At 40.2% G+C, this 17,441-nt stretch overlaps 1 protein-coding gene across 1 annotated transcript in view; it reads left to right on the top strand.

Moving 5' to 3' along the window:
* The window catches only part of GRIK3 (glutamate ionotropic receptor kainate type subunit 3), a 792,036-nt gene that overhangs the window by 712,931 nt on the left and 61,664 nt on the right, over positions 1–17,441 (top strand). The window contains exons 12-13 of the mRNA XM_077481789.1: positions 3,091–3,209; positions 9,061–9,278. Coding sequence (XP_077337915.1) covers positions 3,091–3,209; positions 9,061–9,278 — 337 coding nt within the window. The remainder of the gene's footprint in view (positions 1–3,090; positions 3,210–9,060; positions 9,279–17,441) is intronic.

Below are 17,441 nucleotides of genomic sequence, written 5' to 3'. Positions count from 1 at the left end.
GTAATATATTGCACCATGCAATTACTCAGATATATTAGCTATATTTGTTTTCCTTTCTTTTTTTCAGTCTTTTTTGCCCACTTGCACCTGATGTTTCTGCCAGTAACACAATTTATGTACTAAGAGACAATATTTAGTAACTGTACTGCATACCTCCCAACTTTCTGAGATTGGAATGAGGGACAGCTATTAGCAAAAGCTTGTAGACGTAGGACACACCCCCTGCCACACCTCCTTATAGGAGAATTATACAAAAATTGGTTAAACTCAGAAGTTTTTTTTTTACCACCACTATTCCTTTATATTGGCTTTTGCAATTTACAGATACAGAAATTCAGACATTGAATGAGAGGTTTAGCACTGTAAATCACTTTTGGATAGATAAATATTGCATTTATATACAACAATCTAAATCAGACCAGAAATGAGGGACAAATGAGGAGGAAAGAGGGACAGAGGGACATTGTTCCAATTGATGGACAGTCCCTCAAAATCACTGACAGTTGGGAGCTATGATACTGCATCTAAAGAGGACCAGCATTGTCATACTAGGACAGGAAGTGTGCTTGGACTAAATATTGGGGAATATTGGGGATGTTCTGTAGTTCATAGAGCTGAGTTTGGCAGGGCTAGTGATATTGTTTGAGAAAAAAAGTACAGAATGCACAAGACACAGGGCTGCACTAGATTTCTAGCAGGATCAATGTGTATTATTTTAAGGCTACCACATTAAATTGTGTATTTAAGAAAGCAAAATTTTGCAAATATGAGTTTATATAAGTTTATAGGTTAGGGTTAATGTACACTAATTCAGGCTGTATGGATATTTCTGCAAAATCTCATAGTCTACAGACAAGGATAACCAAATAATTCCTGTAGGTAGTTTTATTATTTGCCTTAATATTGTGTGTCAATGCTTATATTCTTTTGTAGTCATATACAATTAATGCCACTTAGACAGATCCTCGTGGTAGCTAAAAATATTGAAACATATCAAAGTAGACATGACACACATGTCAAAATCCTTTACTAAGCAGGCAAAATATTATAAATCAAATTTGTGCAATTTTCTTGACTTGCCTTATAATATCAAATTTATCAGAAAGGCAAAGTAATGTTTTAGATACAGTTAACCTAATACTTTAAAAATGAAGTGTAACTACAGTCAAATGTTACTGCTGTTGGAGGTTCCATTGGAGAGATTCCTCCACTTTGTCTCCTAAAAAATGTTGCCTCCAGGACAGGAAGTGAGGAAACATCTCTCCAACAGCAACACAGACAGAAGTAATTTTTTTAGTAAAACGGGGAATGCCAGAACCTCTGTTGGTTTTTCTGTTGTTGCCTGTTTCCCTGTAGCAGACAATTTCTCTCACTTCCTGTCTGGTAAAATGGATGAGCCAGAAGCGGTCGGTCTTGTAAACTAGCGTTCGTAATGGAGAATTAATATTTGTGACGCGGCAAATTATGAAATCTCAAAATGCAGCGCACATTCTCTTCTTCTTTAATGGGATAATAATGAAGCTGCTTTGCTGGTGATACTGATGGAGTTATTGCAAACACATTTTTGAAGGCTTGTTTTTCTTGTGATATCAAGAATAGTATTATTATGCTTGTTTTTTTTTGTTTTTTTTGGTGAAAGTTACCACAACACCATTATCCCATTGTTTTTAAGATCACTGATACAACTATGTTGGTGCCCCTTGTCAATTTTACATTGTATTTTTTTAAATGTAACTGCCTACTCCCAAACTGTCATTTGAAGTAAAACACATAGGCAAGTATTATTCTCCAATTTTTTTTTATTGTGCATTAAAAAAGGAAAACAAATAAAATCTACCAATAGAACTTAATCAAAAAGTGAATTTATGCATCCAAAAATATAGAATATATACCAAATGAAATCATTAGTTAACCAAAAAAATAAAATAAAAATAAGATAAAAATCTTCTTAATATAAGGGTCAACAATGCCGAGAGTTGGTGAAAGCAGGGCCCGTCATTGGAGATAATTCCGAAAATCATCTGGATTATTCTCCTGGGGCTCTCGCAGCAAAGACATATGACATAATCGGTCATGATTAATAAAGCAACCAATTTTTGGTCCAAGAAATCCTCCTCCACCTGTTTCTGGACTGGACGTGGGTCAAAGCAATAACTTCAAGGCCAATAATAAATAACATGTTATCTCCTCTTATTATGCAACATGGCTGGTTGACGAACGGTCGTTCAGAAACAAACTGAAAAGCGTAAAATGAAAAGCGCAAACTGAAAATCGGCAAATGGAAAGTGCGCATTAACACTCACCAAACTTCTACTAACATGAAAGCAGCCCAAAGGGTGGCGCTAAAGACCTGAAAAGCCACGTAGTACGTCACTATGTTTGTGTTTGTTGGCTGGCAATTCCTTGCTGTTTTTATGCAAGACAAGTTCCTGGCCAACGCCCTTCCGACAAATGTCCAAGGTTTTGTCTGCAGAAAATCCAATCGTGTGTATGAGGCTTTAGGCTCTTTTCACACCCGCAGTAGTATTTATTGCATTCCCAACCCCCCCTCCTGAAAATTGAGACAACTTTGTGGGACTGTGCCGCAAGTGATGGCCAAGTGTTTGGCTCATGGTTTACGGGAGTGCCCCGTTCATTAACATGGGTAGTGCCACCTGACACTGTATGTTAAAATTGCTGAACCATGATGTTTACTAAAACTGGTGCATCCAGAATCTGGTGCAGCTGTGCAGAGTCTAGCTTCAGCTTGTTCAATCAAGTTTTGACAATCAAACCGAGAAGCTATAACTGCACCAGATTCGTGGTGCACCAGTTGTAGTACATCTTTCCCAATGTGCACTTCTCCAAGTAGCACCTTGTCTGCATTAAGATGAGTGATCCATAGAAACAAAGATCAACTACATGTTCTTACTACCTCCTGGCTGCCTGTGTGAAAGGAGCAGAGTCCTGGATAGCGATAAAAACTGACAGGGGTTTTACCCTATCCCCACTGTAACCAAAACACAACATGTTTTAGGTATATCTATAATTAAAAGACATTAGTTTTGTATCCATGAAGTCTAAATTAGCTGTTTATATTTTCTACCATAGGTTCAGCCCTTATGAATGGTACGATGCTCATCCTTGCAATCCAGGAACTGACATTGTGGAGAATAATTTTACCCTGTTAAACAGCTTTTGGTTTGCAGTCGGGGCATTAATGCAACAAGGTAAGTGGGCTGCTTTATTATTCATTTTTTCACTGCTCCCAAATTAAGACTTTTGTTATATTTTGACAGCTACTAGATAAAAGACACAGCTGCTTTTGTCAGAAAGAGCAAAGCGGTATAAAAAGTAATGTTGTCACCTTCTTGTCACAAAGCGCTGGAGAGAAAGTTTGTCACGGCTGGCTGTCACCAAACAACATTTTCTTTTCCAAATTAGAGTGTTGTCACCAGCAATTACATAACCGCTTGTCAAAAACCATTCTTTGTATTGCCATTGTAACATAGGTGTTACGTAATAAATGGCTATTCCCAGAAGACAGATGAAATAGTTACTTCACTCATTGTGCTTTTCTATAGTTAACAATTTTAGTTTAAAAATTGCAAAATACTACACTGGATTAATGTAATATAAGGTTCTCCTGTCCCCAAAGATCCTTGGGCTGTGTTGTTCCATTATGCAGACGAACTAGTAGGCTGATATAAAAAAAATCTATCATTCCGCATTTACTGAATGCAGCAAAATCACTTATACCCAAGTTTTGGAAACAATCTACTATTGCCACAATATGACAATGGTTGCAAGTAGTAGATCATATTTACTGTATGGAAGATCTCATGTAAGGAACTGATCCCCCACCACTTCCTCTGCTTCTCTATGCTCACTGGAGCTCTGAGCTGTGGAGGGGTGGGGAGCGGCTGTCTCATCCTCTCAGCATATTGCTGAGAAGCTGAGGCAGCCATCAGTCCAGGCACCTGGGGGATCCAGACTTCTGAAATGGGAATTACGCAGTGCCTGGACTGAACTTGATGATGTCAGCAGAGAACAGACTGAAGTCCACTCTCTGCTGACATCAAGTTCAGTTGCTGCATTAGATTATGACGTCAGCAGAGAGCAGGTCACAGTTCAAAAAGAATTGCACTCCTGTGACACTTAGGAGAAACCCAGCCAAACAAGCCCAGGCTGGACTTTTCCCTTAAATTCTCCACTACATTTGCAGAAATTATGTCTAATCATAAATAGAAAGATGTAACATGTCATAGATGCTCAATAGTATAGCTATTATTACGTGAATGAGAGGAAATGCCTTCTCCCCTCCCTTATATTCTAGATTAGGTGTGGGTAGTCTTAATCCCTACCCACACCTAACTATCTCTTTTCCCTTCTCTTCCAAAAGTTTTTGTCTCTTTCATCTTTTCCCATTATGTTGTTGGTATGTAAGAATGCCACTTTTTTTATCTGAAGAATTTTATTTATTAAGCCCCTGAAGAAGCGTTAATTTAACGCGAAACATGTTGGGCATGGGACCTACATCAGCACTTCTTCAATTCGGACGCACATCATGCTCTAATCCGTAACACAATTATGGCTAATTTGTCAAGTATCTGTATCATTTCATTATTGTGTACCGATGTGTTATGCTGAGTATGGCCCTATTGAAGTTTATTCTTCTATGTGTGTTTTTTATGTAATTTTGTATTGCTTTATTTGTAATAATAAAAAACGTTTTCAATTTAATATTTGTCCTTTTCCCTAGTGCCTATAAAGTCCATAAAGCCCCTTTTACAACTTTTTCCTTATCTTGGTGATTCCGGACATTGGCACTTTTCTTTATTCTTTAGTTATGCTGGGTTATCCGCTATGACCACTTAGTGCTTATCCATATCCCCTTTGTAATTCTTGTTTCCAGGCAATGCAGCTGATGTTTTCATCGGCTGTCTGGTGCTGCCACCGCCATTGCCAGTAAGCGAACCCTACTTCACATGTGCAAAGCTTGCTGTGCTATTTTACTGGCCCAGTGACAGGGGATGGAGGAGGGAGAAGGGAGCCAGACTTCTGACTTAACTGGCTGCGGCGAGGTCTGGCGGAATTGGTGACCAGGTATCTGTCAAAAACAGGTACCCACTCTCCCCTCCCCCTTCCCCCTCCCCAAAATGTGCCAAATGTGGCACCGGAAGGAGGGAGGAGACAGATGAGCAGGAAGTTCCACTTTTGGGTGGAACTCCGCTTTAAAGCATATCTGTACTTAAAATGTTAGCATAAATCTCTTAAGAGTCTATAAGGTCTTGTAAGATTAATAGAAGAGCTGAAATACTTACCTTTCCTGCTGCTCCAATTTTCCACCAGTGCTTTCTCACATGATCAAAATCTAGATATTTGGTCATTTGATCTGTTAGCAAAAATTACAAGACTTAATGCCTCGGCTTTTGGTAATATAACCAACAGACAAGGAATCATGCAGCAGAAAGATACAGTGCATATGTCAGCCATTATATTTCTTTTCATTTATCTATCCCAACATAAGGTCATGCAAGGCAGAGAAACAAGTTCATTTAACTGCCAACCTCCCCAGCCGCATACTCACCTTTTGCTCTGTTCTGCTGCAGGGCACAAAGAGAAATAATTGATCCTGTGTAAGCTGTAATTTGTGACTTAAAGTTTATACAGGCCTTATTATTTTCTCCCTTCTCATTTGACCACACACGTATTACTTGTACCTGTATACCCCTAATGAACCAGAGCAATCTTTAAATTTTCCCTATAGGTCTTGTTTATTTAGCATGACTTAACACACCAAAATAACACATACAATGTTTTGGGGAGGGGAAAAAGATATACTTTTTTTTGGCAATGCTATTTTGCAAAAGTAATTTTATTTTTAATAGAATCTATAGACAATGAGACTTTAAAAGGAAAATATTTTTTTTTCCTATACTGATCATTTTTTTCACACATTTTTGGTTATATGATAAGGATTAAAGTAAATAAATGAGCACAAAAAATATATAAAAATGATAAAAAAATGTAATTAAAATCCTGCAGAAAAATAGCAGCTAAGGGGAGAAGGGGATGAATAAGCTAATTAGAGATAATTAAAGCGGGAGTCCGCCGGGACTCCGCATTTTTTTTTTTTTAAAAGCCAGCAGCTACAAATACTGTAGCTGCTGACTTTTAAAATAGTGACACTTACCTGTCCAGCGCGCCCGCGATGTCGGCACCCGAAGCCAATCTCTCAATCGTCTCTCGGGTGCTGCCGCCACCATCTTGGTTATGGGAATCAGGTTCCCTACTGCGCATGCGCGAGTCGCGCTGCGCAATAAGGATGGACCCGCTGCCTCTGGGATCTGTGTGTTTCCCAGCAGGCAGCGGGGGACCTTTCTGCAGAGAGATATCCCGGAAGTGGGTGCAGATACCTGTACTGTACAGGTACCTGCACCCCCCTCCCCCCTGAAAGGTGCCAATTGTGGCGCCGGAGGGGGGGAGGGTTCCGATGAGCGGAAGGTCCACTTTAGGGTGGACCTCCACTTTAAGGTTTACTAAGGATTACTAAGTGGCTAGATAGGAATACATTTTATAAAAAAAAAAAAGTGTAAGGTTTCTTTAATGATGCAATATGCAAATTCACACCATTGATCGACTTTGGAATAATTTTCCGGTAATAGCAGATGAGGAAAAGGTTGCATGGAGAGAGAAGTTGGATGCAAGAGTGATTAAGCATTACTGAGTAATAGGGAAAGAGGAGTTCTCCCCATATACTGAAGTACCAGGTATTTCTCTATTTCACTAATAATTGTAGTGCAATTCATTTTGACTTTTATGTAGTATACTACTACTTCAAACACTTTGAATAATCTCCCTTTTTAGTGACTCATATTAAGCTGTAGCTTTGTTGATCTTCCTTATACATTAAAAATTCTGCTGTAATATTTAAAATATTCTTTAACCACTTCAGCCCCGGACTATTTTGCTGGTCAATGACCAGACCACTTTTTGGGATTCGGCATTGCGTCGCTTTAACTGACAATTGCACGGTCGTGCGACGTGGCTCCCAAACAAAATTGACATCCTTTTTTTTCCACAAATAGAGCTTTCTTTTGGTGGTATTTGATCACCTCTGCGTTTTTTTTTGCGCTATAAACAAAAATAGGGCGACAATTTTGAAAAAAACTCATTATTTTTTACTTTTTGTTATAATAAATATCCCCCAAAAATATATAAAAAAACATTTTTTTCCCTCAGTTTAAGCCAATACGTATTCTTCTACATATTTTTGGTAAAAAATCGCAATAACCGATTATTGATTGGTTTGCACAAAAGTTATAGCGTTTACAAAATAGGGGATAGTTTTATGGCATTTTTATTAATAATTTTCTTTTACTAGTAATGGCGGTGATCAGAGATTTTTATTGTGACTGCGACATTATGGCGGACACATCGGACATTTTTGACACATTTTAGGGACCATTGTCATTTATATAGCAATCACTGCTATATAAATGCAGTGATTCCTGTGTAAATGACACTGGCAGTGAAGGGGTTAACCAGTGGGTGGCAGTGTAGGGGTTAAGTGTTCCTAGGGGTGTGTTACTAACTGTGGGGGGCTGGGCTTTCATTTAGTGAACACTGATCTCGGCTCCAATCACATGGAGCAGAGATCAGCCTCACTTGTTGCTAGGCAGAATTGGGAAATGCTGTTTACAATGGCATTTCTCCATTCAGCCACCCCGTGAGACGATCGCGGGAATGCCCGGACTCACGGGGGTCCTGACCGGCGCGCTCGTAATGGCAGGGCGGCATTAAAGATTGGACGTACCTGTACGCCAATATGCCTGCCCGTGCCATTCTGCCAACGTACATCGGCGTGCGCCGGTCGGGAACCGGTTAATGACGTATATTAACCTCTTCTCGACTGCACTATAGCCAAAATATGGCTACTGCACAGTTGTTCAGTTCTGAGAGGGTGACAATGGATGTCCTAGAACCGTGTCCTCCACGTGCCCACTGTGGCATGCATCTGCTTCTCTCTGTAATCACTGTGTCCTTCGAACACAGCTAATTACAGATCGGTGTAAAGGCCAGAAACAGCAGCCTTTTACCATGTGATCAGCTGTGTCCAATCACAGCTGATCTCAATTTAAACACACTTGCTGGTTATCAGAATTCCTTTTCGCACACTCTGTCACAGCTTGAGGAGAGGAGAGCCGGTAACTGGCAAGTGTGATAGGGGACATCTATACTGGTTATCAGGCCACTGATCATCAGTGTCCTAATCATCAGTGCAGCCCCAACAGTGCCCATCAGTGCTGCCTATCAATGCAGATCAGTGCTGCCTATCAGTGCCTCCTCATTATTGCCACCTATCAGTGCCCATAAGTGCTGCCTATCAGTTGCCATCAGTGACACATATCAGTGCAGCCTCACCAGTGTCATTGTTATTCTAAGTGCGACAGTACTGAAAGCTGAAAATTGGTCTGGGCAGGTAGGCAAGTGGTTAAAGTGATTTTAACAGACTTTATTCTTAGAAAACTCACTCTGAAATAAATGTAGTCACATAGACCTAGATCTCCAACATGGTCTGACACATAATCCCATCTTTGGCCTAGAATGATAGTCTACAAAGAGAAACATACATATGTCAATACTGAATTCCAAGCTAATAGTTAAATATAGAGTTGAAATCTATGTCTATGAACAGTTTTACCTGTCAAAATATTTGTGATTTTGCTTAGCAAGCCTTGTGACCCAAGCATCATTGCCAGACTGCATAGCTAAATCTCTGGCCTTCCTGTGAATAAAATATGTAGGAGCAGAAACATATTGATGAGATTATTCCTATACTCCTTCTCCCCCGAAAATCAGCTAATACTGCATTCCCATCTCACAGTCAGAATACTACTTTAGAAGGCATTACAGGGGGCTGAGACCCAGACAAAATCAGGTACAGTATATTGGTTCTATGTGAAAATAAAATGATGATTTTTAATCAACAAGTAACTGGATTAAAATATGTTTCCTTATCTGGCTTAAGGGTTAACTTGAAAATATAAAGAGATTGCCTATTGTCTCCTATTTCAGGATCTGAGCTGATGCCCAAAGCTTTGTCAACAAGAATTATTGGTGGTATTTGGTGGTTTTTCACCCTTATAATCATATCATCCTACACTGCCAACCTCGCTGCATTTCTCACAGTGGAAAGAATGGAGACTGCCATTGATTCTGCAGATGATTTGGCAAGACAAACCAAGATAGAATATGGTACAGTTCTTGATGGAGCCACTATGAATTTTTTCAAGGTAAGCACATCATAAAATTAATTAATTCTATTTCCTACAGTTGAAATACCGTATGTTGAGGAGACAAGAATAGTGACATATTCTGATTTTTGCATGTTTTCTGATCAGTTCCAGTGAATGTAACCTTAACAATGTAACAAATAAGGATAATTCAGAGACCTGAGGTTTTGGTTTAAACAAGTGGATATGCAGTCAAATGTACAGAGAAAATAAATATGGCACATTTTCTAGGTGGTGAAAAAGCAACAAATGATCAGTAAATTAATCATGCACTGCTCTGCAAATATGCCCCAGGTTTTTATTTTATGTTTACAACCACTAGGAGAAACTTTGCTGGTGCTGATGAAAGACATGCTTCTGTAAAGATCTGATTTCACTGAAAGGCATAGCAGACAGCCTTTGGGAGCTTTCCTCTTGTCTAAAATTTACTGGTATTCAAAAATTACTCATATCATTTTGAATACTCAAACTGTCCAATATTTTATTCATGTTTTGTGAATTATTGTGACTTATACCTTAGTCATAATATGTAGGTCATATTATTATATAGGTTATAATTTCACATAATTTAATTGGTTTTTAGACTTGATGCTTGGATTGATAATCCGTTTGATGTCTTGATCAGTCAAATTAAAAATGACCTAAAATTAAGAAATATTGGATATACCATATTTGACCAATGTGTGATTTAATTAATGTATGTTTCGCTTTAAAACAAAGTAACAGTAACATCTCCATTTTCTAGTATGTTAAGAAGTAGACATGTGCAGAGTAAAATATTTCGTTTCGGAATTTCGTTTTCGTCTGAAAACTTAATTTATTTAGTTACTCCCGAAATTCGTTTTTATTTATTTCGTTTTTCGTTCAAAAATTGCATTCGTCCGAAAATCCACATGAATCACGGTCGAATCTGTCTTTGAAGGCTTATGGTGTCTGTCGAATGTATAAAGAAGATTCGACGGAGCTAGTATATAGCATACTTTAGAACCCTATTAAAGTCTATGGGACTCCAACGTTCAAAATCTAAAGTGCTCATTTTAAAGGCTAATTTGCAAGTTACTGTCCTAAAAAGTGTTTGGGGACCTGGATCCTGCCCCAGGGGACATGGATCAATGCAAAAAAAAGTTTTAAAAACGGCCGTTTTTTTGGGAGCAGTGATTTTAATAATGATTAAAGTGAAACAATAAAAGTGTAATATTCCTTTAAATTTCGTAGGGGGGGGGGGGTTGTCTATAGTATGCCTGTGAAGGGGCGCATGTTTCCCATGCTTAGAACTGTCCCTGCACAAAGTGTCATTTATGCAGGAAAAAAAGTCCTTTAAAATCACTCGCAGCTATTATGAATTGTCGGCTCCCGTAATACAGAGAACACTCATTGAAAGTCATTGATAAAAAAAATAAAAAAAAAATAAAAAAAAAGCGTGGGGGTCCCCCAAATTCAATTACCAGGCCCTTCAGGTCTGGTATGGATATTAAGGGGAACCCTGCCTCAAATTTAAGAAAAAATTTGACGTGGGGTTCCCCCTAAATATCCATAACCAGACCCTTCAGGTCTGGTATGGATATTAAGGGGAACCCCGTGTCAAATTTAAAAAAAAAATTGATGTGGGGTTCCCCCTAAAAATCCATACCAGACCCTTTATCCGAGCACGCAACCTGGCAGGCCGCAGGAAAAGAGGGGGGACGAGAGAGCGCCCCCCCCTCCCTCCTGAACCGTACCAGGCCACATGCCCTCAACATTGGGAGGATGCTTTGGGGGTCTGTGACCCCTCAAAGCACCTTGTCCCCATGTTGATGAAGACAAGGGCCTCATCCCCACAACCCTGGCCGGTGGTTGTGGAGGTCTGCGGGCGGGGGGCTTATCAGAATCTGGAAGCCCCCTTTGACAAGGGGACCCCCAAATCCCGCCCCCCCCCCCTGTTTGAAATGGTAAGGGGGTACAAAAGTACCCCTACCATTTCACAAAGAAAGTGTAAAAAATGGTTAAATAAAACAAACACACTTTTGAAAAATTCCTTTATTAAAAATAAAAAAATAAAAAAAAGATTCCAGCGGCGGTAATCCACTCTTGCTATCCAGCGACGGACGATCATCTCTCCAGCGATGTCTCATCTCATCCAGCGCAGCGATCCACCCTTCTTCTTTCTCCGTGGAGGAGACACTGCAAGGATTCCGGCGGCTGACGTTTCTTATATACGGAGGGCGGGGCCACCCGTCACCTGACCCCGCCCCCCTCTGACGCAAGGGGAAACCCAGGGTTCCCCGTGACGTATAGGTGACCCCGCCCCCCTCTGATGTAACGGAAACCTGCCTGTGTTACATCAGAGGGGTGCGGGGTCACCCATACGTCACAGGGAACCCCGGGTTTCCCCTTGCGTCAGAGGGGGGCGGGGTCAGGTGACGGGTGGCCCCGCCCTCCGTATATAAGAAACGTCAGCCGCCGGAATGCCTGCAGTGTCTCCTACACGGAGACAGAAGGATGGATTCGCTGCGCTGGATGAGATGAGACATCGCTGGAGAGATGACCGTCCGTCGCTGGATAGCAAGAGTGGATTACCGCCGCTGGAATCTTTTTTTTATTTTTTTATTTTTAATAAAGGAATTTTTCAAAAGTGTGTTTGTTTTATTTAACCATTTTTTACACTTTCTTTGTAAAATGGTATGGGTACTTTTGTACCCCCTTACCATTTCAAACAGGGGGGGGGCGGGATCTGGGGGTCCCCTTGTTAAAGGGGGCTTCCAGATTCTGATAAGCCCCCCGCCCGCAGACCTCCACAACCACCGGCCAGGGTTGTGGGGATGAGGCCCTTGTCTTCATCAACATGGGGACAAGGTGCTTTGAGGGGTCACAGACCCCCAAAGCATCCTCCCAATGTTGAGGGCATGTGGCCTGGTACGGTTCAGGAGGGAGGGGGGGCCGCTCTCTCGTCCCCCCCTCTTTTCCTGCGGCCTGCCAGGTTGCGTGCTCGGATAAAGGGTCTGGTATGGATTTTTAGGGGGAACCTCACGTCAATTTTTTTTTTAAATTTGACGCGGGGTTCCCCTTAATATCCATACCAGACCTGAAGGGTCTGGTTATGGATATTTAGGGGGAACCCCACGTCAAATTTTTTCTTAAATTTGAGGCAGGGTTCCCCTTAATATCCATACCAGACCTGAAGGGCCTGGTAATTGAATTTGGGGGACCCCCACGTTTTTTTTTTAAATTTATTTATTTATTTTTTTATCAATGACTTTCAATGAGTGTTCTCTGTATTACGGGAGCCAACAATTCATAATAGCTGCGAGTGATTTTAAAGGACTTTTTTTCCTGCATAAATGACACTTTGTGCAGGGACAATTCTAAGCACGGGAAACATGCGCCCCTTCACAGGCATACTATAGACAACCCCTCCTACGAAATTTAAAGGAATATTACACTTTTATTGTTTCACTTTAATCAATATTAAAATCACTGCTCCCGAAAAAACGGCCGTTTTTAAAACTTTTTTTTGCATTGATCCATATCCCCTGGGGCAGGACCCGGGTCCCCAAACACTTTTTAGGACAGTATCTTGCAGAATCTTTTCTCTCTGTCAAATCTTTTTTCTCTGTCGAATATTTTCTCTATATAATCTTGGACTAATAGAGGTAAGGTTAAGCACATTCGAACACAGGTTCTATAGACACAGATTGTTGTCAGAGTCATGTCGAATCTCCTATTCTATATCGAACTGTTGTAACAATGAAAACGAAAATAAAGCATTTATTTATGTCGGATCTTTCGTTTTTCGGATTTTGTGCTTTCGTTATCGTTTGTCAAAACGAAAACGAAAATAGCTGAAATTCGGACGAAAATGCATTCGGACGAAAACGAATGCACATGTCTATTAAGAAGAACCTGAAGTGTTCAAGAAAAGCAAAAGGGTGCCAATACCCTCCTTTTGTGCCCTCCAAGTTATAAGGGATTTAGTAAATAGGAATGAGCCGAACACCCCCGGTTTGGTTCGCACCAAAACATACATAAGAAAACATAATAAAATTTGGCAGAACATATGAACACCGTTAAAGTCTATAGGACACCAACATGAATAATTAAAAGTGCTAATTTTAAAGGCTTATATGCAAGTTATTGTCATAAAAAGTGTTTGGGGACCCGGATCCTGCCCCAGGGGACATGTATCAATGCAACAATTTCTTTTTTAAACAAGCGTTTTTTCAGGAGCAGTGATTTTTTTAATTCCTAAAGTGAAACAATAAAAATGATATATTTAAATGTCTTTAAATGTTGTGCCTGGGGGGTGTCTATACTATACCTGTAAAGTGGCGCATTTTCCTGTGTTTAGAACAGTACTACAGCAAAATTACCTTTTTTCATTTTTATTGTTTTACTTTAAGCATTAAAAAAATCACTGCTCCCAAAAAAACATCTGTTTAAAAAAAAATATTTTCATTGAAACGTGTCCCCTGCGGCAGGACCCAGGTCCATAAACACTTTTTTATGACAATAACTTGCATATAAGCCTTTAAAATGAACACTTTTGATTTTTCCTGTTAGTGTCCCATAGACTTTAACGGTGTTCCTGGTGGCTTTCAAATTTGCCCCAAACACCGCATATTGTTGGATGTTCACAGGACGTCCGAACAACCAAAGTTTGGCCCGAAATTATGCTCGGGCCGAACCGTTCGCCCATCCCTTTTAGAAAACCCTTTATATGGAACTACTGTAAGAAGGCTCTCTAGAAATATTAAGCTTTTATTAATGAGTAATATTTTCATTGACATGTTTAGCAAAGATAAAAAAAAACTTGGGATTGATTAACTAAAATTGGAAAATGCTAAATCTGGTGCAGCTGTGCATGGTAGCCAATCAGATTCTAATTTTAGCTTGTTCAGTTAAAGTATAAAGTTTATAAGGTGTAAAGGCAAAACTTTTGTTTTTTTAGTTTTAGATAGAGTAGAGAGGGATTAGAACACGTGTCTGTTTTTATTGCTGTCTGTGCCCCGTTAAGGAGATTCACCCTCTCTATGTGTCCTGTTGCCAGTAAAAGACAATCCAAAATATTGGGTTGTCTCCAGAAAAGTAATAGAGGGTAAATCTTCCAATGTAGATACAAGTTCTGGTGACCTGGGGGTCCCCAAGGAATTACCCCAATTTTCTCTCACTTCCTGTTTGGCTATTTGGCCCTCTACCACTATTGCCCCCCCCCCCCCACTTTCCCCCGTGGGTCCCAGGCTTTACCACTCTCAGGAGCCCCAAGACCAAAACAGGATGCCAAGCAGGAGGAGATTGGAGAATATCCATTTCTCAATTTCCTTTGTACTAGTGTGAACATGGAGTGCTCAGCTCTAAGCATTGGTCAGTCAGCTGGAGCAGAGGGCAGAGGGCAAGGAGACATGAAGGGTCCAATAGACCTGTGATGTCTCCATAAAGAAAAACTGTCACCTGCCCAATGCTGTTGCACAGGGGCTAGTCCCTTTCTGATAACAATAAAGTTGAATAAAAAAAAGTTAAAAAATACAATTATAATTAAATAAAATATAAGTAATAACAAAAATTAAAAGCAACTCTGTCACCCTGCTCACTTCCACAAATGCAAACACAACACAGGGTGTGCACATTTATGTAAACAGTGATTGTACCACATGTTTGGGTACAGTAATCCTTTTGCCATTTCACAAGCACATGTAGTGTTAAGCCTTTAACATGTGTTATATATTTACTGTACACTACCTCATATTTTATTTAGTAAGAAAAAAATGGGGATTAACATTTTTTTTTTTTCATTTTTAAATAACAAAGAGATTTATACATATTCTATTGCACAGAGTGGCCCTGAACTCCCTGTTCTCAGGTCCCCTGCCAGTGTTTCTGTATCCTCCAGTGAGTGCCCCCATAGAAAGCAGCTTTGCACTTGTGCAGGCTCACTCCTGAGACGCAGATGGCGGGACTCAGCCCCAACCCCACTCCCTTGTTACTGGCTTTGATTGACAGCAAAGCCAGAGAGACCAGGATTTGAGGGAAGAGTAGAGCTGCAGACATGCGCAGCACTGAATCAAATGAGTGCTCAGGTAAGAAACAGGTGGAGGAGTGGAGAAAATGATGCCCAAACATTTTTTACATTAATGCAAGGTAAAAAAATAATTAGGCTTTAGAACCACTTTAATTCTGTTTGTATACACTAAAATTTCTTATAGTGTATTTTTTTCATAATCATGTAGATTTGATTTGATTGTTGTGCACATATTATACAACATAAAAAAAATAACTATCATCTTTTTATTCTACAGGACCTCTGCTTTAAGAAAATGTAATAATATTCTGGGGGTTTAAGTAATTTTGTAGCCAAAGATGCAGATTTTAAAATGTGTGTGAAAAATGACAAAATTGCTTGAAAAAAGAGGTGGTTAAGCAAGTACCTGATATGCAGACATGCAGGACAGAGAGAATGTAAAATTCTGCATTTAAAATGCTACCAGGACAGTATTTATATGTATATATATATATATATATATATATATATATATATATATATATATATATATATATATATGAATGCCATATTAAAGAGGTTGTAAACCTCCGAAACCCCCCAAAAAAAAATCCTGCAAGACACAGCATCGCATACTAGCTCATCATGAAATACTTACCATAGAATGATGCCCTGCAGTGCTGCCGGCACTCTGCTCCCATGGCCAATACCTTTCACTAGAGTTATTTCTGGGTTCGTGGGCTTTGGCACAGTGATTGGTCGGAGCCACAATGAGGTCATGCGAGCATGTTTTGTTTTGGGGGGGGGGGGGATTTTCGGAGGTTTATAACCTCTTTAATATGCCATTCATATGTTTTTCATGCTCACTAGGGATGAGCCGAACACCCCCCGGTTCGGTTCGTACCAGAACTTTCGAACGGACCCCACGTTCGTTACGAACGTTAGAACCCCATTGAAGTCTATGGGACTCGAACGTTCGAAATGGAAAGTGCTAATTTTAACGGCTAATATGCAAGATACTGTCCTAAAAAGGGTTTGGGGACCTGCCTCCTGCCCCAGGGGACATGGGTCAATGCCTAAAATGTTTTTTAAAATGGCCGTTTTGGCGGGAGCACTGATTTTACTGACAATGAAAGTGAAAAAAAAAGTGAAATATTCCTTTAAATATGGTGCATGGGGGGTGTCTGTAGTATGCCTGTGAAGTGCCACGTGTTTCCCGTGTTTAGAACAGTCCCTGCACAAAATGACACCATTTAAAACTGCTTGCGGTTTTAATGTTATATCTGGTTCCTGCAATATGGTTGAAAATCATTGAGAAAAATGGCATGGGTAGCCCTCCCTGCCCATTACCAGCCTATTTGGGTCTTGTACGCATATTAAGGGGAACCCTGTACCCATATTAAAAAAAGGAAATGCGTGTGGCCCCCAGACCCTATATACTCAGAACAGCAGTATACAGGCGGTGCAAACAAGACAGGGGCTGTGTAGGTTTGTTGTGTTAAGTTGAATCTGTTTGTAATTTTCAACTGGTACATTTTTAAAGTGTAGCTCCAGTCAAAAAAACTATTTTTAAGCTTTTTGGAAAACATAGGGAAGGGTTATCACCCCTGTATAATTTGTTTTGTCGTCCATCTTTTTTCATCTCACTTGCTGCTGTCTCCTTCCGTTTGCAAGTAGGAGATGTTTGTAAGTTGGATGTTTGAAAGTAGGGGCCTGCCCTATATGCTCTGCAGAAATGGCGGAACAAGGTGTTGGTTTTGCCACAACATTGTAAGCCCTCAAAGTGACTCTTGGTGGGCGCTGGAGCGCCCTGCTGTGAACGATTATATCAAGAATTGTAATTACATGCCATTGTTGAACAGTGGTAGAAAAATTGACCTTTGGTGGTTGTGATGCTGGTGCCACAACACTATAAGTCCTCACCGTTACTCTGGGTGGGCACAGGAAGGGGCCCTCCTGTGAAATATTATATCAAGAATTGTAATTACATGTCCCTGTTAAACAGGGGCAGAAAAATTTGGCCTTAGGCACTGCTGCTGGTGCCACCACACTGCAACCTCTTCCATATACTCTATTTTTTTTGCTGGAATTAGCCCTGCTGCAAAGCATTGCATCAAAAATTGTACTTAAACGCCCCTGTTAAACAGGGGAAGAAAAATTGGGCCTTAGGCTGAGGTGAATATTGCGGTGTA

The sequence above is a fragment of the Lithobates pipiens genome, unplaced genomic scaffold, assembly GCF_037356315.1.
Source record: "Lithobates pipiens isolate NorthernLeopardFrog02 unplaced genomic scaffold, aLitPip1_a1.2 Scaffold_16, whole genome shotgun sequence".
NCBI classification, from domain to species: domain Eukaryota; kingdom Metazoa; phylum Chordata; class Amphibia; order Anura; family Ranidae; genus Lithobates; species Lithobates pipiens.
This window is presented reverse-complemented; position numbering and strand designations above follow the sequence as displayed.